Source organism: Carcharhinus amblyrhynchos, chromosome 6 (assembly GCF_965287045.1).
Source record: "Carcharhinus amblyrhynchos chromosome 6, sCarAmb.v2.hapA, whole genome shotgun sequence".
Lineage (NCBI taxonomy): Eukaryota > Metazoa > Chordata > Chondrichthyes > Carcharhiniformes > Carcharhinidae > Carcharhinus > Carcharhinus amblyrhynchos.
This window is the reverse complement of record NC_137329.1, coordinates 25,399,625-25,423,010: the sequence shown is the minus strand read 5'-3', so window position 1 is coordinate 25,423,010 and position 23,386 is coordinate 25,399,625. Positions and strand designations below refer to the sequence as shown.

Sequence of the window (23,386 nt, the reverse complement as noted above, 5' to 3'; positions counted from 1 at the left end):
ATTTGATTCCTGGCTTGGGTCACTGTGTGAAATCTGGGTGTTCTTCCCATATCTGTATGGTTTTTCTACAGGTGCTCTAGTTTCCTCCCACAGCCCAAAAGATGTGCTGGTTAGGTGCATTGGCCACGCTAAATTCTCCCTCAGTGTACCCGAACAGGTGCCGGAGTGTGGCGACTAGGGGATTTTCACAGTAACTTCATTACAATGTGAATGTAAGCCGACACTAATAAATGACGTAAACTTACACTGTCGGAGGGTCAGTACTGAGAGAAATGCTCTTTTTCAAATGTGATGTTAAAAGAGTCTCCCCCAGGTGGATGAAAAAAGATCTTAGAGCCACTATTTTGAGGAAAAGCCAGGGAATTTCTGCCCAAATGTTCTGGCCAATATTTATATCTCAGCCAGTACCATTAAAACAGCCTAATGACAGGTCATTAATATCTTACTGTGTCCAAATTGGCTGCCATATACAACAGTACAATTTAAAATTACTTAATTGACTGTAAGATGCCTTGTGACATTCTGACAGGGTAAAGGTGCTGTACTCACAGAATCCTACAGTGCAGAAGAGGGCCATTCAGCCATAGAGTCTGCACCAATCACAGTCCTACCCAGGCCCTATCTCCATAACCCCGTGCATTTACACTAGTCTCCCTGCCACTATGAGGCAATTTAGCATGGCCAGTCCAACTAACCCGCACATCTTTGGACTGTGGGAGGAAACCAGAGCACCCAGAGGAAACCCACATTGACACGGGGAGAATGTGCAAACTCGACACATAGTGACCCAAGCTGAGAATCGAGCCTAGGTCCCTGGCACTGTGAGGCAGCAGTGCTAACCACTGTGCCACCGTGCCGCCCATTAGATATGCTAATATATTTCTCTTCTCTAATCTGCATTCCCCATTTCTCTCTGCTTCATCCAGTGAAGTTCATGAGCAGGTCAGTCAGGTAATCGTGGCCGTGGAGCCTCAGGTTTTAAAGACCACTGGGGAGAAGTTTGTCTCCTGCCCGAGTACAGTAGTGGAAATTGGCAGAGCCCTGACTTGGTTACAGCTCCTCCCTGTTCAAGTGCCATCAGCTCACCTGATCCAGAGCCAAGTTCGGCTTCAGATCTTGTGTAAATACAGACAGTAAGAAGTTGCTACCAAACTGCGAAGGTGGAAAACCAGGGTGGTCCCACCCTGATCTAGATGGGACCAAGGCAGAGCAGGTGGAAGTTTGCTCAGTGTGGAGAGATTGGTGATGTTGGGTAAACCCTGAACAGCCCCCAGATGGGTTTTATGTGAGCGCTTGGATGATTCTTGCTTCTCCTTGTTTCATGAATTGCTGCAGTACACGTGGCATAGGTACACCCACAGTGCTGTTAGGGAGGGAATTCCAGGATTTTAACACAGAGACAGTGAAAGAATGACAATGTAGGCCGTGTGAGTTGTTTGGAGGGGAGCTTGCAGGTGGTGGTGTTCCCATGCATCTGCTGTCCTTGTCCTTCAAGTTAAAGGTCGCGGATTTGGATGGCACTCTGGAAGAAGTTTTGGTGAGATGTTGCAATGCATCTTGTAGATGGTGCATTATAAGTGTCTGGCATATCAAGGATTAACATGGGACTAAGTACAGTACTGAACACACAGTGATGTGAGAGAACACATGACCCACAATTAGGGGTCAGTATTGTGATGGACAGAGCTGGGTGGCACAGTGGTTAGCACTGCTGCCTCACAGCGCAGCGACTTAGGTTCAGTTCTGGGCTTGGGTCATTGTCTGTGTGGAGTTTGCACATTCTCCTCATGCCCGCAGTCCAAAGGTGTGCAGGTTAGGTTGATTGGCCATGCTAAATTGACCCTAGTGTCAGGGAGATTAGCAGGGTAAATATATGGGGTTACAGGAATAGGACCTGGGTAGAATTGTGGTCAGTACGGACTCAATGGGCCAAATTGTCGTCTCCTGCACTGTTGGGATTCTGTGTGTAGAAGCAAACATGGAGATGGCTGCTACCTTGGACCTTTACTGAACCTTTGTGTGTAGCTTCCAATGGTTAATAAAAACATTGTTCAACTATCTAAGACTGTGAATACTTTAATAGGACTCACCAAACTACATTCAACACTAGTAACAGACTGCTGCTCTGGATTAATTGCTTCAAAGTATGGTGACTAGAATGTGACAATGTTTCCCCAAATCAGTTTTTTAATGCAGGTAAGTTAACTGTTTTGCCTTTCCATGATTGAGATATGGTACAATATTGGATTATTGAAACTGCAGCCAACAGAGTATTACTGTTCTGCTGTCAATATTGATTCCCATCCATTCTTGCATCATTAAACTCTTCCACAAACTCAACAGTTTCATGCATTTATATAGCACCTTTATTGCAGTAAGATTTCACACGGGAGTAAAAGAAGGAGCGTTATCGGGCCAAGTCAAGAGATATCAGGGAAGGGGATCAAATATTTGCAAGTGTTTGTTTGTTTAATGTCTATTTATTAGTGTCACAAGTAGGCTTGCATTAACACTGCAATGAAGTTACTGTGAGAATCCTCTAGTCACCACACTCGGGCACCTGTTTGGGTGCACTGAGGGAGAATTTAGCATGGCCAGTGCCCATAACCAGTACATTTTTCAGACTGTGGGAGGAAACCAGAGCACCCAGGGGAAACCCACGCAAACATGGGGAGAATGTGCACGCACAGTGACCCAAGCTGGGAATCAAACCCTGATCCTTGGCACTGTGAGCAGCATTGCTGACCATTGTGCTGCCCCATGGTAGGTCTTTCAGTGGAGAGAGAATCAGAGAGGTTTAGGGAGGGAATTCCAGTGCTTAGTGTTGTGGCAGCTGAAGGTACAGCCACCAACGATGGAGCAATTAAAATTGTGGATGCTCAAGAGGCCAGAGTTGGCGGAGTGCAGAGATCGCTGGAAGTTGTAGGACAGGAGGTGGCTGCTGAGATGGGAATGGCGAGGGACATGAGCACAGGGAGGAACTTTTAAAATTGAGGCATTGTCGGAATTGGGGCCAATATGGATCAGCAAACACAAGCGTGTAGTTGAACCTCTACAGGCTGCTTGTTCAAGTGTAAACAATTAATTTGATCTTTTGCCACAATTGCCTAGTTTAACCACTCGTTGAACAGATGCTCTTTCTGGAGATCAGATGCTTGGCAGTGAAGTGAATTTTGTAGAGAATAGCAAGTTGAGGCATCTTCCCGCAGAATCTCAGTTGGTTCAGGCTGAACCATAGAGACTGAGCAGGTGTCTGGATCATTTCCAGGTCGAGTGTTGAGTTAGCAGGTCCCTGTGTAGGGTTGCGGGTGATGGCAGGGCATGTCAGGGCATTAGAGATGTTACAGTGGGTCCAGGGAGGGAAAGTAAGTGAGAACATTGATTCTCCATCACTATACACACGATGCTGAGTTCCAAAGAAGAGTCATTTTGGATTTGAGTCGTTAACTCTATCATCGGAATTCTACTGCCTTGCCTGCCATGGAATCGGAGCAGGCAAGAGGCAGACAATGGAAATAGCTGTTGACCTTTGACGGGAATCTTCTGTCTTGCTCAAGTGAGGCTGTACAATCCTGCCCATTTCTAGCTCCACAAAAGCTGCCAGACCCGCTGCATTCTTCCAGCACTTCCTGTCTTCAATTCAGATCTCCAGCATCCACGGTATTTTGCTTTATTCTGTTCTATTGGAGCGCTGATTCAGTAGGCATGTGTAACACCAGCTTCCCAAAAAGGATGATACTGGAAATAAGGCCCTTTGGTTATGTAAGGATGTTAGAGGAGCTAGGACTGCTCTCTTTGGAGCACAGAAAGTTAAGGGGAGATTTAATAGAGCCATTCAAAATTCAGGAGGGTTTTGATAGAGTCGCCATGAAGAAACTGTTTCCAGTGGCATGTGGATTAGTATTCAGAGGACACAGATTTGGATAATTGGTGAAAAACCCCAAAGATAACAGGAATTTTTCTTTACACCGTGAGTTGTAATCTGGAAGGAGAGTTCAGCAAGGTTCGGTCGTAACTATCGAAAGGAAATTGTGTAAATATTTGAAAGGAGAATTCTGCTGAGATTTGCAGAAAGAGTGGGGCTAAGGGGATAGCTCTTTCAAAGGGCGAGCACAGGAGTGTTAAGCCAAATGACTTCTTTGCTGTATGATTACATGATTTTTTTGTTGTCTCAGCATTGTAGTTATTGTTGTAAGCTAACTTCATGGTTAAGTCATGGCAGGAGATCCCTGACCCGTGTCATGCTCTTCTTGTGTGATGTGGGAATTCAGGGATTCTTCACAGCTCCTTCACGTGCAAGAAGTGTGTCCAACCGCAGTTCCTGTTAGACTGCTTGATGGCTCGGGAGCTACGGATGGATTCTCTTTGGAGCATCTACGATGCTGAGGAAGTCGTGAAGAGCACGTTCAGTGAGTTGGTCACACTGCAGATAAAAATTACTGAGAGCTATAGGAAATAGGTGACCACCAGACAGAGGAAGAGTAGGAAGAGTCACCTGCGATCGTCTGCCTCCAAAGCAGATATTACCATTTTGGATACTGTTGGGTGAGATGGCACAACAGGGGATGGTAGCAGCCAGGTTCATGGCACCATGGCTGGCTCTGCTGCACAGGAGGGCAGGAAAAAGTGGCAGAGCTACAGTAATAGGGGACTAAATTGTAAGGGGAATAGACAGGCATTTCTGCGGATGGATGAGACTCCAGAATGGTATGTTGCCTCCCTGGTGCAAAGGTTAAGTATGTCTCGGAGTAGCCGCAGGACATTCTAGAGAGGGCGGGTGAACAGCCAGCTCTCATTGTGCATATAGGCACTAACGATATTGGTACAAAACAGGATGAGGAACCTACAGCTGAATTTAGGGAGTTAGGAGTTAAGCTAAAAAATAGGACCTCAAAGATAGTAATCTCAGGTTTGCTACAAGTGCTACATGCTAGGCAGAGTAGGAATGTCAGGATAGCTGAGATGAATACGTGGCTTGAAGGATGGTTCAATAGGGAGGGGTTCACATTCCTGGGACGTTGGAACTAGATCTGGGGGAGGTGAGACCAGTACAAATAGGATGGTCTGCACCTGGGCAGGACTGGAACCAATGTCCTTGGGGAAATGTTTGCTAGTGCTGTTGGGGAAGGTTTAATGTGGCAGGGGGATGGGAACCGATGCAGGGAGTCAGAGAGAAGTGGGGATAGAAACAAAAGACAGTAAGGAGAAAAGTGGAAGGCAGAGAAACAAAAGATAAAAATCGATAAGGACCACAGTACAGAGACCGTGGAGAATTCGATGAATGTGACCAGTAAGGCTAAGAGAAATAAAACACATGGAGATTATACAAAACATGACCGGGCACATGGTCTGAGAGAGCAGGGCTGAGAGCTAGGGAAGTCTAGATTAAACAGCATTTCGTTCAATGCAAGAGGCCTGACGGGCAAGGCAGGTGAACTCAGGGCATGGATGGGTACATCGGACTGGGATATTATAATTATTACTAAAACATGGCTAAGGGAGGGGGAGACCTGGCAGCTCAATGTTCCAGGGTACCGATGCTATAGGAAAGAAAGAACAGGAGGCAAGAGAGGAGGGGGAGTTGCGTTTTTGATTAGGGAGAACATCATGACAATACTGAGAGGGGATATATTTAAGGATTTGCCCGCTGAGTCTATATGGATAGAACTGAGAAATAAAAAGGGAGAGATCACTTTAATGGAATTGTACTAAGGCCCCCAAATAGTCAGCGGGAAACTGAGGAGCAAATATGTCAGAAGATTACAGATAGCTCCAAGAAAAATAGGGTGGGGACTTTAACTTTCCCAACATTGAACTGGGACAGCCACAGTATTAGGGGCTTGAATGGAGAGAAATATGTTGAGTGTATTGAGGAGGAATTTCTCATTCAGTATGTGGATGGCCCGACTAGAGAGGGGGCAAAACTTAACCACCTCTTGGGAAATAAGGAAGGGCAAATGACAGGAGTGTTAGTGAGGGCTCATTTTGGGACCAGTGACCATAATTCCATTAGTTTTAAGATAGCTATGGGGAATGATAGGTCTGGCCCAAAAGTTAAAATTCTAAATTGGTGTAAGGCCAATTTTGATGATATTAGACTTGAACTTTCAAAAATTGGTTAAGAGAGATTGTTGGCAGACAAAGGGATGTCTGGTAAGTGGAAAGCTTTCAAAAATGTGTTAACCAGGGTTCAGGGTAAACACATTCCTTTTGGAGTGAAGTGTAAGGCTGGTATAAATAAGGAACCCTGGATAATGAGGCCCTGGACAAAAAGAAGGAGGAGGCATATGACATGCATAGGCAGCTGTGACTAACTGAATCTCTTGAAGAATATAGAGGTTGGCGGAGTAGAGTTGAGAGAGAGAAATCAGGAGGGCAAAAAGGGGGCATGAAATTGCTTTGGCAGATAAGGCAAAGGAGAATCCAAAGAGTTTCCACAAATACATAAAGGGCAAAAGAATAACTAGGGAAAGAGTAGGATCTCTTAAAAATCAACGAGCTCATGTATGTGTGGATCCACAAGAGACAGGTGAGATCCTAAATGAGTACTTCTCATCGGCATTTACTGTTGAGAAAGGCTTGGATGTTAGGGAACTTGGGGAAATAAATAGTGATGTCTTGAGGCGTATACATATTACAGCAAAGGAGGTGCTGGAAGTCTTAAAATGCATCAGGGTGGATACATCCTTGGGACCTGATGAAATGTATCCCAGGAAGTTGTGGGAGGCTAGGGAGACAATTGAGGGTCCCCTAGCAGAGATATTTGAATCATCGACAGCCACAGGTGAGGTGCCTGAAGACTGGAGGGTAGCAGGTGTTGTGCCTTTAATTGGGAAAGACTGCAGGGAGAAGTCTGGGAACTACAGGCCAGTGAGCCTCACATCTGTGGTGGATAAGTTGTTGGAAGGTATTTTGAGAGACAGGATCCACAGGCATTTAGAGAGGCTGGGACTGATTAGGGACAGTCAGCATGTCTTTGTGAGTGGAAAATCATGTCTCACAAATTTGATTGCGTTTTTTTGAAGGGGGTAACTGAGAAGGTGGATGAGGGTAGCGCAGTGACGTTGTCTACATAGACTTTAGCAAGGTCATTGACATGGTATTGCAAGATCAGTTGTTGCATAAGGTTAAATCTCACGGGATCCAGGGTGAGGTAGCCAAGTGGATACAAAATTGGCTTGATGACAGAAGCCAGAGGGTGGTTGTTTTTCAAACTGGAGACCTGTGACCAGTGATGTGCCTCAGGGATCTGTGCTTCTTTGTCATTTATATTAATGATTTTGGATGAGAATTTAGGAGGCATGGTCAGTAAGTTTGCAGATGACACCAAGATTGGTGGCATAGTGGAGAAAGTTGTCTAGGATTGCAGGATCTTGATCAATTGGGCCAGTGGGCCAATGAATGGCAGATGAAATTTAATTTAGATAAATGTGAGGTGATGCATTTTAGGAGATTGAATTGGGGCAGGACCTACTCAGTTAATGATAGGGCTTTGGGGAGAGTTACAGAACAAAGAAATCTAGGAGTACAGGTTCATAGCTCCTTGAAAGTGGAGTCACGGGTGGGCTGGCTGGTTAAGAAGGTATTTGGCATGCTTGGTTTCATTGGTCAGAGCATTGAATATGGGAGTTGGGACTTTTTTTTGAAATTGTACAAGACATTGGTATGGCCACACTTGGAATATTATGTACAGCCCTGGTCACCCTATTATAGAAAAGATGTTATTAAACTAGAAAGAGTGCAGAAAAGATTTACTAAGATGCTACCGGGACATTATGGTTTGTGTCATAAGGAAAGGCTGGATAGACTGGGATTTTTTTCCCTGAAGTGTAGGAGGCTTAGGAGTGATCTTATTGTGGTCTATAAGATAATGAGGGGCATCAATAAGGTAGATAGGCAACATCATTTCCCAACGGTAGGACTCTAAAACTAGAGGGCATGGATTTAAGATGAGAGAGAAGGGGTACAAAAGGGTCCAGAGGGGCAATTTTTTCACTGAGGGTGGTAAGTGTCTGGAGTAGAGGCAGGTATAATTTTGTCTTTTAAAAAGCATTTACGCAATTACATGGGTAAGATGGGTATAGAGAGATACGGGCCAAACACAGGCAATTGGAACTAGTGGTAAAAACTGGATGGCATGGACAAGTTAGGCCATAGAGCCTGTTTCCATGCTTAAACCTCTATGACTGTATACAGCTGATTTTACAAAAATCGTGGCATGGTGGCACAGTGGTTAGAACTGCTGCTTCAGCGCCAGGGGTCTGGGTTCGATTCCCAGCTTGGCTCACTGTCTGTGTGGAATCTGCGCATTCTTCCCAGCTCTGTGTGAGTTTCCTCCATGTGCTCCTGTTTCCTCCTACAGTCCAAAGATATGTGGATTAGATGGATTGGTCAAGCTAAATTTCCCTTTAGCGTCAGGGGAACTAGCAGGGTAAATGTGTGGGGTTACGGGGATAGGGCCTTGTTGGTGCAGACTCAATGGGGCCGAATGGCCTCCTTCTGCACTGCAAAGATTCTGTGAAAAATAAGTGTTTTGGGGTATTTATCAATCTGTTCAAGGCTTCAACATTGGTAGGCACCTTGTGTGATGTTATTGTGGAGTAGCAGTGTTGCACTCTGATAAGACTTGAAACCAAAGCTCCACCTCCCTTGGATTCTCACAAAAGATCCCGAGACCTTTATTGGAGAAGGAGCAGGCGGAGGAATTCTCCCCCCGGTGTTCTCATCCCTCAACCAATATCTCGAACAGACAAACATACTGCTGATGTTTGAGGCAGCTTGCTATGTGTAAATTGGCTGCTGTGCTTCCTACATCTGAGTAATGGCTAATGACTCAGTTGGGACTGCGCAGTATTTGGTGAAATGTCTGAGATTGTGAAAGATGCCATGCAAGTTCGTGAGAGGTTTGAGATGATTGCTGTCATTTGAAGATAATTGTTTTGTATTTGTAGCATTCAAAGAATGTCAGGAATTGTGACCATTGCGCTCTAATTGCAAGTCATTTTGGCCATGGAGATGATGGAACCAATCGTTGGTTGGTGGGGCTGGAGAAGTGTGGAACAGCTGGGTCAGAGCATGGAGGTGGCCTTCAGTCCCTTAATGTTATCATTTATGAATTCCTGTGTCCGCATTTGTAATTGGACCCCCCACATGTTAAAGTGTTGTGTTGTTGTTGCAGTCTTTCGTTCAGTAGTGGTGGTAGAACAGCACCTTTTGGTACAGCGTGGCAGGGAAGCTTCATTCAGATGCCACATTTAGTAGTTGCATTGTAAGTCTTCAAGGTGCTTCACAGGAGTGTAAATTAGACAACTGAACCATGTAAGCCTGTATTAAGACAGGCTACCAAATATTTGACCCAAGAGCAAAGTTTTAAGGAGCATCTTAAGGGAGGTGAAAGAGGTAAAGAAGAAATTCCAGAGTTTCGGGCCCAGGCAGTTAAGGCAAGGCAGCCAGGGACTGGACCAAACGCTCAGAATGGTTTCAGTGAATCTTACGTGAGCTCCGAGAGCAACTGAAAGCTCGAAGAGATCTGAATTTTCCAATGCTGAAGTAACTACCATGCAGGGATTTCAACAAAGGATTTTGTGTCATTTTCAGCTCAGTGCTGAGGTTTAAGTGGAAGATCCTTGGCCACAGTTTATGCCAAGGTATAAAATCCAGGGTAAATTAACTTGGCCACTTTTAAGTCCTCGGATGGAAGTCAATCCCCCTACTCAAAGGCAAACATCCCAAATCCACTACAGACCCTTACAAGGGCAGTAGGCTATTAGGAACACCTCATGTATTACGTATGTTCCTGACTTGGGAAGATATAGTCGTTCAAGCATTGCGGCTCAGTCAAAATCCTGGAACTCTGCCTAACAGCAGAGTTGCAGCTTCTCCACCACAGGGACTGCACAGGACTCGAGAAGAAGGTGACTCCCACCATCTTCTCACAGGGGTAACCAGGACTGGGCAATAAATCGCTCAATGAGAATGAATAAGAAAAGGTGCCGCGTTGTGCACTGTTTTGACAGATGTTGCTGGCATGATTGCCAGATCAACAGTTTTCAATCAGATGTATGCCAGTAAGGTGATGTTTAGTGAGCTTTGTGATCCAAGGAATAAATATATAAGAAAATGTAAATGTGTAGTAAAACAGTAAATGTGTGGATATGTGGCTGAGAATGTTGTCTTCTCCCTACTCTCTATTGTTAAGGTAAATGTTGGATTTTATTTCTTCTTGAGAAGGATGGCTCCAAAGTTTGAAGGCACCTGGTTTAATGGTTTAGGTTGAGGTGAGTTTGGCAGTCAGCTGGTGAAGTGGCTGTGTATCCATTACTCCGGTACCAACAAATGTGAGGGATGGAACGGCAGCATTTGCAGGCAGCGAATTTGATTTGCAATAGTCAGAGTAAAATCTCTGATAACATCCGATGTCATTAAACACGCAGGAAGTCTGCTCGTCAATGTAACTTCAGCAGTGAAAAGCAGGAAAGGAACTGTACTCGCCACATTAATGGTGATTGCCTGTGTTTTTCTTTAAAAATTGAAGTACTGCATTTAATAGTGAGCTCGCAAGCGAAGCTCCTGAAGACAGATTGAGGCAAAGACAGTGACTCATCGTGAAGGTTATTAATATTTCAGACTATTCCCAATCTGCAGGGAGAATGAAGGTGAATTGGCTTAAGGGCAATGGGCTGTGGAGCACTTTGTTGTAAAGGTAAGATGTTAGTTGCCCTCGATTATTTTGAAGCGTTGAATAGTTCATTTAATCATAATTCCCATTTACTACAGCAATTTTTGTTTGCATGCATCTATGCTGTTGGCCATAATCTCATAATAGAAGTGGCAGCTCTTCTCAGTCCTTGGGAAAATGTGAGTTTTTCTTAAAATTGAAAGCTTTGTCCTTATAATGCAACCTTGTTACACTTTCAAGTTCTCCATCCCTTTTGTCATCTTGACAATTCATCAAGGCAGCCCTCGGTAACGCTACTAAATATAATTGAATTTTCTGTGTGGAGTTGTAACAAAAAGTTTTTTCAAAAAAAAGCCATAATCGAAACCAGTTCTTTTATAAATGGTTAATTTGTTTTTGTAAATTGCATTATGCAGCGTAGCTGTTAGGGCTACATTTTGTACTGAATTAAACAACAAGGGGACAAAGCCATTATAGCATTCAGCATTGAACAGACTTTGACGCTATTAAGGTTATTGGCAAAAAACTGGGTTGAATGAGAATGTAAGGGTCACGAGATGCACTCACCTGATTTATGCATTGATGTCGTATATCATTAGCAACACATTATTTGTAGTTTTGTGACCACATTCCATTTCCAGAGGTTTTTGTTTTCTGTGAATCTTGCAATACCAGTAAGAACATCTTTTTAACCTCACTATCAATCTGAGCAACATTTTTGAGGAATGAGAGAGCGGGGGCGAAGAGTGTGCATTTCCTCCAAAACTTGCCTCTGTTGACTTGACTAACGATCTCTCAGCTTGGCACTGAACCCCACTGGGTCAGGCAGATCTCAGCTATGAATTCTCGGCTGTGGCAAGATAACCTGCTCTTGGGTGGAGGATTAAACCTGGAGGTGACCGGGACTGAGCGTGTGGGAAAGTGTTTGGGACTTTCAAATCCTAATTACAATCAACTGCTCTTGTGTAGATGTTGGGCAAACACAGTTGTAATGTTATCTGGTCATCAATCCATGTGCTGATCTGGCATGGAGAATGGGTTGGGTCTTAGAGTAGCACGGTAGCACAGTGGTTAGGATAACACAGTGGCACGTGTGCAGCCTCATGGCACCAGGGACACGGGTTCGATTCTAGCCTTGGGTGAAACCCTGCGTGGAGGTTGCACGTTCTTCCCTGTTTCCATGGGTTTCCTCCAGTTGCTGTAGTTACTTCCTACGGTCCAAAGATGTATAGGTTAGGTTGATTGGCCATGCCTAACTGCCCCTGTCCCAACATGAATGGACTGGGGTAATTATTAAAGTAAATACATAGGATAATGGGCTAAGCTTGGGTATAGTCAGTACAGACTCTGTGGGCCGAATTGCCTCCTCCTGCGCAGGGGAATGTTTGACACCGGGGATCTGTAAACTGGTGGCTCCCAGAGGCAGGAGGATGCATATAGTGGGGAGAAAATTGAATAAGAAATGATATTAACTTTAACCTGAATTTTTTGGTGTATGGAGAGATTGAATTATCCAGGAGTATGAATTCAGCAATTGTAATAAGAACACAGGAAGCATTTATTTGGCTCGAGTTCGGTTATGGGAATGGTAGCACAGTGGTTTTTGTCACTCAATGTGTAATTCAAAGCCCTGCAATAATGATCCAGAGATGGGAGCTCAAATCCCACCAAGGCAACTGGGGAGTTTAAATTCAATTAATTAAAGTCTGGATGAAAATGCTCATAATGTTAATCATGAAACAACTGGATTGTTGTTAAAAAAAAAAATCCATCTGGTTCACTAAATATCCTTCGTGGAAGGAAATCTACCACCCTTACCTGATCTGCCTTGACTCTTAACTCCCCCCTGAAATGGCCTAGCATAGCCCTCAGTGAAGGGCAGTGCGAATGAAGGATAAATACTGGCCTTGCCAGTAATGCTGACATCCTGTGAATGAAAACAAAACTGAAGGAGAAAAGAGAATTCAGAAGAAGCAATTTTGAATTACGCAGAATAGGATATTTCTGGGCTGGAATTTAAACTCCAATTCTTAGCTGTAACCTTTACACGTCCCGCAAAGAGACAGCAGTGCACGTTTTGGTTGTGACATTGGATAGATAATCTGACTGTGTACACATAGGGTATAAAGCACAGAAGTAGACTATTCAGTCCACCCAGGCCATGGTAGTGTTTATGCTCCACTTGAGCCTCCTTTCATCTTTTCCCATCTAAGTCCAGCATTGTAACTCTATTCCCGTCTTCCTCAAATATTTGTCTAGCTTCCCCTTAGGGGCATCTATACTATTCACTTCAGCCACTATTTGCGGTAGAGAGTTCCACATTTTTAACATTCTTTGGTTAAAGAAGTTTATTTTGATTTCTCTGCTGGATTTCTTAGTGATTGACTTATGTTGAAGGCCTCATGTTATGCTTATCCCCATAAGAGGAAATATTCTGTCTATTTGCACTCCATGTGGTGTAGACTTGACTTCTAATGAGTGAACCAGAGTATAGAAACATAAGTGGTTATGTTACTGCTCTAAATTCAGAGGGTGAGAGTTCAAATTCTATCTTGGCAATTTGAAAATTTGAATAATTCTGAAAAACACAAGTTAGCTTTAATAAAAAAGTGACCCTGAGACTATCAGGTTGTTGTCAAACACCTAACGTAGCTTCCTGTAGGGAAGGGGGCATGTCATCTTTACCTAAGACAGGCCTAGACATGACTCCAGTCTTACACAATAAAGTGGCTAACTCTTAATTGCCATCTGGCAAAGCCTCAAACTGGCTATGTTCAATAGAACGCTCATCGCCAGGATAACTAGAAGTCTTGGACCATAATGCTGGGCTTTATAATAATTCCCACTTTCCAAGAATAAATGTTTTAAGAAAGGATGAGGCAATAATGTCAACACTTTTAAGGTTACACAGGCTTGACCAACCAAGTGAAAGGATATAGGGAGGCTGAGAAAAACAAATAATATAGAATATATATATCAGTGAAAAATAACTTTCTTCTCCAGCTTTAAACCATCTTTGTAAAACCATTTAGCAAATCCCAACATGAGGGCCGAATGGCCACCTTCTATACTATATGAATGTATGAGTCATCTTCCATTGGCTTTCCTAAGCCATAGTACTTAACGATGTATCTGTACCTGAACCAGATTGAGTTATCCTGGAGCAACTCACAGTCATGTTGACTTTAATGGAGAAATAGTTTGAAAATGTATATTGTTTGTTGAATTTGTGCTAATGCGGTGATTTCAGTGTTGAAAAGAGCATGGAGCTCTCTGATAGTGACAAGATATTTGATTTACAAATGTTTGGCTTGGAGTCAACGGCTAATGGAATGATTATAATGTTCCTTCTGTTGAAGAGCTTCCTGTACAATCTAATAGCATATTCACCCAGTGATGACCAGCAGCCCTTTTCGAATGTTTGTGTTTATGAGTAACAGTGCAGGTGATGAAATATTCCTGCAGAATTTGGGAGCTATTATCATCCAAAATATGCTACTCCCCACTGCGGGACTCTCATCCGAAGAGAGCAAAATAACTGTGAGAATACTGACTGGTCCGGCACCTCTTTTGATTTTACAATTCTCATCTTCATGCTCAAATCCCACCATGGCTGGCCCTCTCCCAATCTCTGTAACCTTCTCCAGCGCTACAACCCTCTGAGATTGTTGCACAATTCTAGTTCTGGCCCCCTATGCTTCCCAGATTTTAATCGCGATTGGTGATCAGGGTCTTTAGCTGCCTGAGCCTGAGTTTTGGAATTCCCCTTCCCAAACCCCTTTACCCCCTTTCTCCATGAAGATGCTGATTGAAAACTCCCTCTTTGGCCAAGCATTTGGTCACCGGTCCTAACATCTCCTTGTATGGCCCAGTGGTCAGATTTTGTTTGGTTACACTCCTGTGAAGAGCCTTGGAGTATTTTACTGTGTTATATTCAAGTTGGCCAAAGGAAGATTATTCTGATCCTAAATCAACTTCATCTTTACTTTAGCAACAGATGTGGTTTAAGAAAATTATAAATCATTAAGGCTATAAACTACAGGCCTATTGACAGAGTAGGGCAGACCAGGAGTCCTGCCTGCAAGATTTGTTTTTTATTATTCATCCATGGGATATAATTGCCACTGACAAGTCGAATATTTATTGCCCTTGCGAGAGGTGGCGGTGATTCGCCATCTTGAACTGCTATAGTTCATATGGTGTAGATATTTCCACAGTTAGGGAATGATTTCCAAAATTTTGAGCCAGCAACAGCAAAGGAACAGCAATTATAGTTCCAGGACAGTGTCTGACTTGGAGGGAAACTTGGTGGTGGTGGTGGTGTTACCATACTCCTCCTGCCCTAGCTGATCAGCGGTCGCAGGGTTGGGAGATGTTGTTAAAGGAGCATCGTCCAGATATTACACGCCGCTGCAGCTGAGCGCTGGTGTGGAGGGAGGTTTAAAATAGCAGATGGGGTACCAGTGAAACTGGATGGTGCTAAGCTTGTTGAGTATTGTTGGAGCAGCATTCACCCAGACAAATGGAGACTATTCCATCACAGTTCCAGCTTGTGCCTTCTGGATGGCAGACCAGCTTTGGGGAATCAGGAGGTGAGTTACTTGCCAGAGTTCCCAGTCTCTGACCACACTTGTCGCCATAGTATTTATAGGGCTGATTCAGTTAAGTTTCTGGACAATGGCAAGCCAGGATATTGATAGTGGGGATTCAGTGGTGGTAACTACAAGAACTTGCATCTATTTAGCAATTTTAACTTAATAAGTTACCCCAAAGAGCTTCACGGGAATTTTATAAAACACTATTTGACACTAAACCACAAGAGATATTGAGGCAGATGTTCAAAAGCTTGGTCAAATATTTAGATTTGAGGAAATATTTTAAATGAGGAGAGGGAAGAAGAATGGGAAAGAAATCAGGAGAAGAATTGTTGAGCCTCGAACCTAGACAACTGAATGCACGGCCACCAATGTTGGGGCGATTAAAAATGCTCCAGAAGCCCAAATTAAAGAAGTACAGATATCTTGCAGATTTGTAGGGCTGGAGAAGGTTACAGAGATCAGGAGGGACAAGATCATTTGAAAATAAGGGTGAGATTTTAAAATTGAAGCTTTATTATACCTTGTAATGGAGGAAATATCATTGATAAAGCAGATGAAGATGGTTGGACCTAAGATACCACCCTCAGGAACTCCTGCAATAATGTCCTGGGGTTGAGATGATTGGCCTTGAACTGTCGCAACCATCTCCTTTTATACTGGGATAAAGGCAGAATACTGTGGATGCTGGCATCTGAAACGAAAACGCAAAATGCTGGAGAAACTCAGCAGGTCTGACAGCATCTGTAGAGCGAGAATAGAGCCAACGTTTTGAAGAGTCATCCTAATGCTGTCAGACCGACTGAGTTTCTCCAGCATTTTCTGTTTTTGTGTCTTTTATAGTAGGCCTGAGTCTTCACCAGTAAGAGAGTTTCTCCCTGGATTCCTGTTGACTTCAGTTTTGCTAAGGCTCTTTGATGCCACGTTTGGTCAGACGCTGCTTTTATTTCAAGGGCAATTCTCCCCTCCTCTCCGGAATTCAGCCCTCTTGGCCTTGTTTGGACCAATGTTGTAATGAGGTCAGGAGCGGCGTGGTCCTTGCTGGAACCCAACCCAAGCATCAGTGAGCAAATTATTGCCGAGCAAGTATTGCTCAATAGCAACTTCTGTCTCTTTGATGATTGAGACTGGACTGATGGGGCAGTAAGTGGCATGGTCATGTGGTGGTAAGGTTAGGGTAGGTGCTGGGTAGTTCTTCTTTACCCTGAGGATTGTGGACATACAGAAGAAATTTCCAGCCTATGTGAAGATTGCCAACTTTCTGATGCATCTTATTAAAGGCAAGTTCACTTAATGTGGCCAGTGCTACCATGTGGACAAAGGCAGTTGAGAGGTTTTCCAGATATTTCTTGTCTCTGACTTGTGTTACCAACTTTGCTTGGATGTATTCCTGGAGGTCATTAGTCAAGTGCCAGGGTAATACAGGAGGGTTGGTAACCCTGGTAAATAGCAGTGGATTTTTAACCTTTTTTTAGCTATTTCAAAGAGATCACATATTGTTCCTGGCAAATCACCAAAGACCCAATTGTCAATTCTTCAGGTATCACAGCTGTGTTTGGGCAAATTCAGTGGACCCACTGGTCTCGTCGGCCAGTTATTTTTAAAGCTGCCCCTTAAAAGAAATCTCTTTCTGTCTCTCACACAGTATCAGAACTGCAAGAAGAAGGGAAAAATGCCATCAACTTGCCACTCAGTCCCATACCCATCGAGTTGGATCGGGAGGACACGATGTTGGGTAAGAGGCTCCTTTTTAAGTAGCCAAAATGTGCTAAAATTATATGTGTTAGTGACACTTTGAGCACGGCTGTGGTTACTGTATAATTATTCACTTTCTAGAGGAAAATGAGGTTCGCACAATGCTTGATCCAAACTCAAGAAATGACCCCAAACTACTAGATCTGATGAAGGTAAGGAAAGATTATGAAAACTTGCATTTCTACAGTGTTTTTGACAACCTCCAGCAACACATGTGATGACGTGCTGTATAGAGTGGTAGAATGAGGAAAGGTGGCAGTTGATTTGTGCACACAGAGGTCCCACAATAATAGTGACATAATCATCCAATATTCTGTTTCTTTGTGTTGAAGGTTGAGGGACAAATATTGGCCAGGACAACTTGCCCTCACCTTTTCAGTTCGGCTCTCTTGTTCAGGTTTAGATCAAGGTTGCAATGAGATCTAGAACTGAGGGACCTGGTGGAACCAACACTGAGTGGGTAATTGCTTGGTAAGTGCCATGTGATAGCATTGTCAACCAACACCTTCCATAACTTTGCTAACAACCTCAAGTAGACTAATGGGGTGGTAATTGGCCTGACTGGGGACAGATTGCTTTTTGTGGACAGAACATATCTGGGCAAGTTTTCACATCGGGTAGATGCCAATGTTGTAGCCGCAACAATGGATGGTCCATCTCGGGCCCCCTACAGAGGTCCCCAGCATCAGAGATGCCAGTCGTTAGCCAATTTGATTGACTGCATGTGATATCAAGAAATGGTTGGAGACTGGGTACTGCAAAGGCACTGGACTCTAACCCTAATCCTAATCCTAACTGGACAGTATTCAAGCGATAATACTGATGACTTGTGCTCCAGAACTTTTGTGCCCCTAGCCAAGCTAGTCCAGTATAGCTATAACACTGGTATCTGGCAATATGGAAAATAGCCCAAGTATCTCCTGTATACAAAAAACAGGACATATCCAACCTAGCCAATTAGTTCCCCATCAGTCTACTCTCAATCATCAGCAAAGTGATGGATGGTGTTTGCCAGTGACACTATTAAGTGGCATTAATCAGGGCTGCCTAGCTCCAGATTTAATTACAGCCTTGGTCCAAACATGGACAAAAGATTTATGTGGTGGGAGCTAGATGTGCTATGAATGACTGGCCTTGACATCAAGATAGCATTTGACCTAGTGTGGCATCAAGGAGCCCAAACAAAATTGAAGTAATTGGGAATTTCCACTTCCGCCACCCTTTTAAAAAGGTGTATTTTTGGTCTCAAAATGTTTTTTTCTTTGTGTTTCCTCATACCGCCTCTGGTTCCTTTGCCAACCATCTTAACTGTGTGTGTCCCCTGTCTATTGTTCCTTTCATCATTAGAAACCGTTTCCCCTTGCGATTGTGAACACTTTTTGAGCTCTGGATGTTCTGTGTGCCCAGGTTTTAATCGACTGGATCAATGATGAACTGGTAGAAGAGAGGATTATTGTGAAGGATTTGGCTGAAGATCTCTACGATGGACAAGTGCTGCAGAAGTTGTTTGGTAAGACTTCCCCAAGAGATGGAAATCTCACACTGCTGAAAGATTGGACTCCAAATAAGGGGGTCATAGAATCCTGCAGTGCAGAGGCCATTCGGCCTTCAAGCCTGCACTGACCACAATTGCACCCATGCCCTATACCCATTGCCCATGCATTCACCCTAACTAATCCCCCTGATGCTAAGGGGCAATTTAGCGTGACCAATCTAGCTCACCTGCACGTCTTTGGACTCAGTTAAGTACTGCAGGATTTAGTAAGTTGTGACAAGGATCCGATGCAACTAAGGACCACCCTCCGAGAAACTACACCTCAGCGTATTCCAGTTGCAGCCATATTACAGCCACCTGTATTGCATTTTCATTACTCGTTTTATTTGTTCTGGGCGTATGTTGCCCCAGATTGTTTATCCTGTTGGGTGGGATTATCTCTATCGTAAATGGGGGTCGGTGCTCCAGCTTCTTATTTTTTTTGCTGCTGCCACACTTCAGTCGACGTTCCTGTTGGGGCTGGCCTTTATTGCCTCGAGCTGGTGATAGTGAGGGACCTCTTGCCTGACCATAAAGTAGCAGGCTTGATTGATTCAGAGGATCAGCCATGTTATTGTGTGAGAGGCTGGGGTCATGTCTGGACCCAGACAGACTAAACGTAACAAGGTTCCTTCCCTGAAAGGCATTCAAGAATCAATAGGGTTTTTAAATGGCAATCTAACAATGTTTTAAAAGTTTTTTTTAGAAAGTCTATTTATTAGTCACAACTAGGCTTACATTTACACTGCAATGAATTGTGAAATTCCCCTAGTTTTGTTATAGTGGTTAGCACTGCTGCTTCTCACACCAGTGGCCCAGGTTTGATTCTTGTCTTGGGTGACTGTGGAGTTTGCACATTTTCCCCGTGTCTGCATGTGTTGCCTCCTGGTGCTCCAGTTTCCTCCCACAATCCAGAGATGTGTCGGTTAGATGAATTGGCAATGCTACATTGCCACTTAGTGTCCAAAGATGTGTCGGTTAGGTGGATTAGTCATGGTAAATGTGCAGGGTTATGGGAATAAGGTGGGGGCGTGGGCCCTGCGTAAAATCCTCTTTCAGAAAGTTGATGCAGATTTGATGGGCTGAATGGCCTCCTTCTGCACTGTGGGAACCAGCCGTGGTGGGATTTGAACTCTCATAGTCGTCTAGCTCTCTAGATTAGTAGTTTAGTAATAGAACCATTAAAGGATTGGTGGAGTAGAACTTGCATGGGAACACATGGGTGTTCCCCTGCGTGTACTGCCCTTGTACTTGTGGGTAATAAGAGGTCTCAGGTTTGGAAGGTACTGTCAAGGGAGGATTAGTGAGTTACTGCTGTGCATCTTGTAGATGGTGCACCATTTGTGTCCAACTGAGGAACTCCTGCTGCCGTATTTCTGCCATATTCTCAACTTGTGCTCAGGATGCAGACCAACTGCGAAATTCTGCCAAGCAGATGAGACAAAGAAACTACACCACCTACATGCACACCAAGAACAGGAAACTTGAAAAACTCGGCATCGCCGCCAGCAACAACCAAGCCTCCCCCGGCACCACAGTAGAAAACAGCAGTACCGCAGGGAGGTCTATTGTCAACTTGTCGGACTACACACTTCAACCAGATGAAATCGAAGTTCTCAGCCGAGGGCTCAATTTCTGCCCCAACGCCAAAATGGATCCCATCAGTCTTGCAGCGGACACAGAGGAATTCATCAGGCGAATGAGGCTGCGGGAGTTTTTCCACAAACCCCAAGAGGCCTACAGCGAACACAATGAGACAGCCGATGAACCAGAACAACCGACAGAGAGATCCGCAGTGCAACAACCTAAGAGGAAGGAATCCAATTGGACTCCTCCTGAAGGCCGCTGCCCTCGACTGGACTTGTATGCCCAAACCATCAGGAGGTGCGTTAACACCAGATTCATCAACCGCACTCACAAGACAGCCCCGAACATCACCCAAGCACAACGCAAAGCCATCCACACTCTCAAGACAAACTGCAACATTGTCATCAAACCAGCAGACAAAGGAGGGACCATCGTCATACTGAACAGAACGGATTACTGTAAAGAAGTGTACCGACAACTAAACAATGAGGAACACTACAGACAGTTACCCACAGATCCGACCAAAGAACACACTCGTCAACTCAACAATCTGATCAAGACCTTTGATCCGGACCTTCAGAGCACCCTCCGTGCTCTCGTTCCACGTACTCCCCGCATTGGAGATCTCTACTGCCTCCCAAAGCTACACAAGGCAAACACACCTGGTCATCCCATCATATCGGGCAATGGGACTCTGTGTGAGAACCTCTCCAGCTACGTCGAGGGCATCCTGAAACCCATTGTACACAGAACCCCCAGCTTTTGTCGCGACACTACGGACTTCCTACAGAAACTCAGCACACACGGAGCAGTTGAACCAGGGACACTCCTCGTCACAATGGATGTCTCGGCGCTCTACACCAACATCCCCCACAATGATGGCATTGCTGCGACTGCCTCAGTACTCAATGCTGACAACTGCCAGTTTCCAGATGCAATTTTACAACTCATCCGCTTTATCCTGGACCACAATGTCTTCACCTTCAACAACCAGTTTTTCATCCAGACACATGGAACAGCCATGGGGACCAAATTTGCACCTCAATATGCCAACATCTTCATGCACAGGTTCGAACAAGACTTCTTCACTGCACAGAATCTTCAACCAATGCTATACACTAGATACATCGATGACATTTTCTTCCTTTGGCCTCATGGTGAACAATCACTGAAACAACTATATGATGATATCAACAAATTCCACCCCACCATCAGACTCACCATGGACTATTCCCCAGAATCAGTTGCATTCTTGGACACATGCATCTCCATTAAGGACGGTCACCTCAGCACCTCACTGTACCGCAAGCCCACAGACAATCTCACAATGCTCCACTTCTCCAGTTTCCACCCTAAACATGTTAAAGAAGCCATTCCCTATGGACAAGCCCTCCGTATACACAGGATTTGCTCAGAGGAGGAGGATCGTGACAGACACCTCCAGACCCTGAAAAATGCCCTCATAAGAACAGGATATGGTGCTCGACTCATAGATCGACAGTTCCGATGCGCCACAGCGAAAAACCGCACCGATCTCCTCAGAAGGCAAATGTGGGACACAGTGGACGGAGTACCCTTCGTTGTCCAGTACTTCCCCGGAGCGGTGAAGCTACGACATCTTCTCCGGAGTCTTCAACATATCGTTGATGAAGATGAACATCTCGCCAGGGCTATCCCCACAGCCCCACTTCTTGCCTTCAGACAACCACAAAACCTCAAAAAGACCATTGTTCACAGCAAACTGCCCAGCCTTCAGGAGAACAGTGACCACAATTCCACACAACCCTGCCACAGCAACCTCTGCAAGACATGCTGGATCATCGACGTGGATACCATCATCACACGTGAGAATACCGTCCACCAGGTACATGGTAAATACTCTTGCAACTCAGCCAACATTGTCTACCTGATACATTGCAAGAAAGGATGTCCCGAAGCATGGTACATTGGGGAGACCATGCAAACGCTATGACAACGGATGAATGAACATCGCTCGACAATCACCAGGCAAGACTGTTCCCTTCCTGTTGGCGAGCACTTCAGTGGTCACGGGCATTCAGCCTCTGACCTTCGGGTAAGCATTCTCCAAGGCGGTCTTCACAACACACGACAGCGCAGAGTCGCTGAACAGAGACTGATAGCTAAGTTCCGCACACATGAGGACGGTCTCAACAGGGATCTTGGGTTCATGTCGCACTATCTGTAATCCCCGTGACTTGCCTGGGTTTGCAAAACCTCACTTACTGTACTGTCTGGAGACAATACACATCTCTGTAACCTGTGATCAGTGCTCCTTCCACTCACATTGTCAGCCACTTCAGGTCTTGAACAGCAGGTTAGGTGTAAGGATTCGCATTCTAATCAGTAATCTCTAAACTGTCTGTGCTTTATATGCTCTGTCTGAGGCCAGAACTCTCCATTCACCTGACGAAGGGACTAACCCGAAAGCTTGTGAGTCTATTATCAAATAAATCGGTTGGACTAAAATCTGGTGTTGTCAGACTTTTTACTGTGTTTACGCCAGTCCAACGCCAGCATACCCACATCATGTATTTCTGCCAACCAGACCAAGAGTCTAAACAGAGTAATTTAGTTTGTGTCTCCTTGTATTTCCTGAAAAAGAAAGGATAACAATGGTGAATCACAGTGGCACAAGGATAGGATGCCATCAATAATCATTATTAAAACTAATGTTAAACATACAGCTATACTAAAACCAATTCTTAGATTTTGCGTTGTATGCAGAGAAGACCAAGAGGAGATTTAATAGAGGTGATCAGAATTATGAGGCCTTTTGATATGAATGAATAAGGGGAATCTGTTTCCAGTGGTGTCAGGGTCATTAACCAGAGGACACAAATTTAAGGCAATTGGCAAGAGAACTAGGGGAGGGTGAGAATTTCAGCACAGTATATTGTCGTGATTTGGATCTTGCTGCCTGAAAGAGCAGGGGACGCAGATTCAATAATGAATTTGAAAAGGGAATTGGATAAATACTTTCAAATGAAAACGTTTATAGGACTGAAGGGAAAGCACAGCGGGGAAGTGGAATTAATTTTTAGCTCTTTCAAAAAGCTGGAATGGATACATTGTGCTGATCGACCACTATTGGTACTGTAAGTACCTACGTTCCTTCTGCAAAGAAACCCATTTTATGTTCTTCTGTGCTTTTTCATATGCTAAATTTAACCAGCAGGGGAAAATGTTCCTACATTATAATCCCCACTCCGTTCTCTT

At 44.3% G+C, this 23,386-nt stretch overlaps 1 protein-coding gene across 1 annotated transcript in view; it reads left to right on the top strand.

Annotated features, from left to right (window-relative positions):
- The window catches only part of parvaa (parvin, alpha a), a 97,877-nt gene that overhangs the window by 42,775 nt on the left and 31,716 nt on the right, over positions 1 to 23,386 (top strand). Inside the window, exons 2-4 of the mRNA XM_080190059.1 lie at positions 16,919 to 17,008; positions 17,110 to 17,180; positions 18,436 to 18,538. Coding sequence (XP_080046185.1) covers positions 16,919 to 17,008; positions 17,110 to 17,180; positions 18,436 to 18,538 — 264 coding nt within the window. The remainder of the gene's footprint in view (positions 1 to 16,918; positions 17,009 to 17,109; positions 17,181 to 18,435; positions 18,539 to 23,386) is intronic.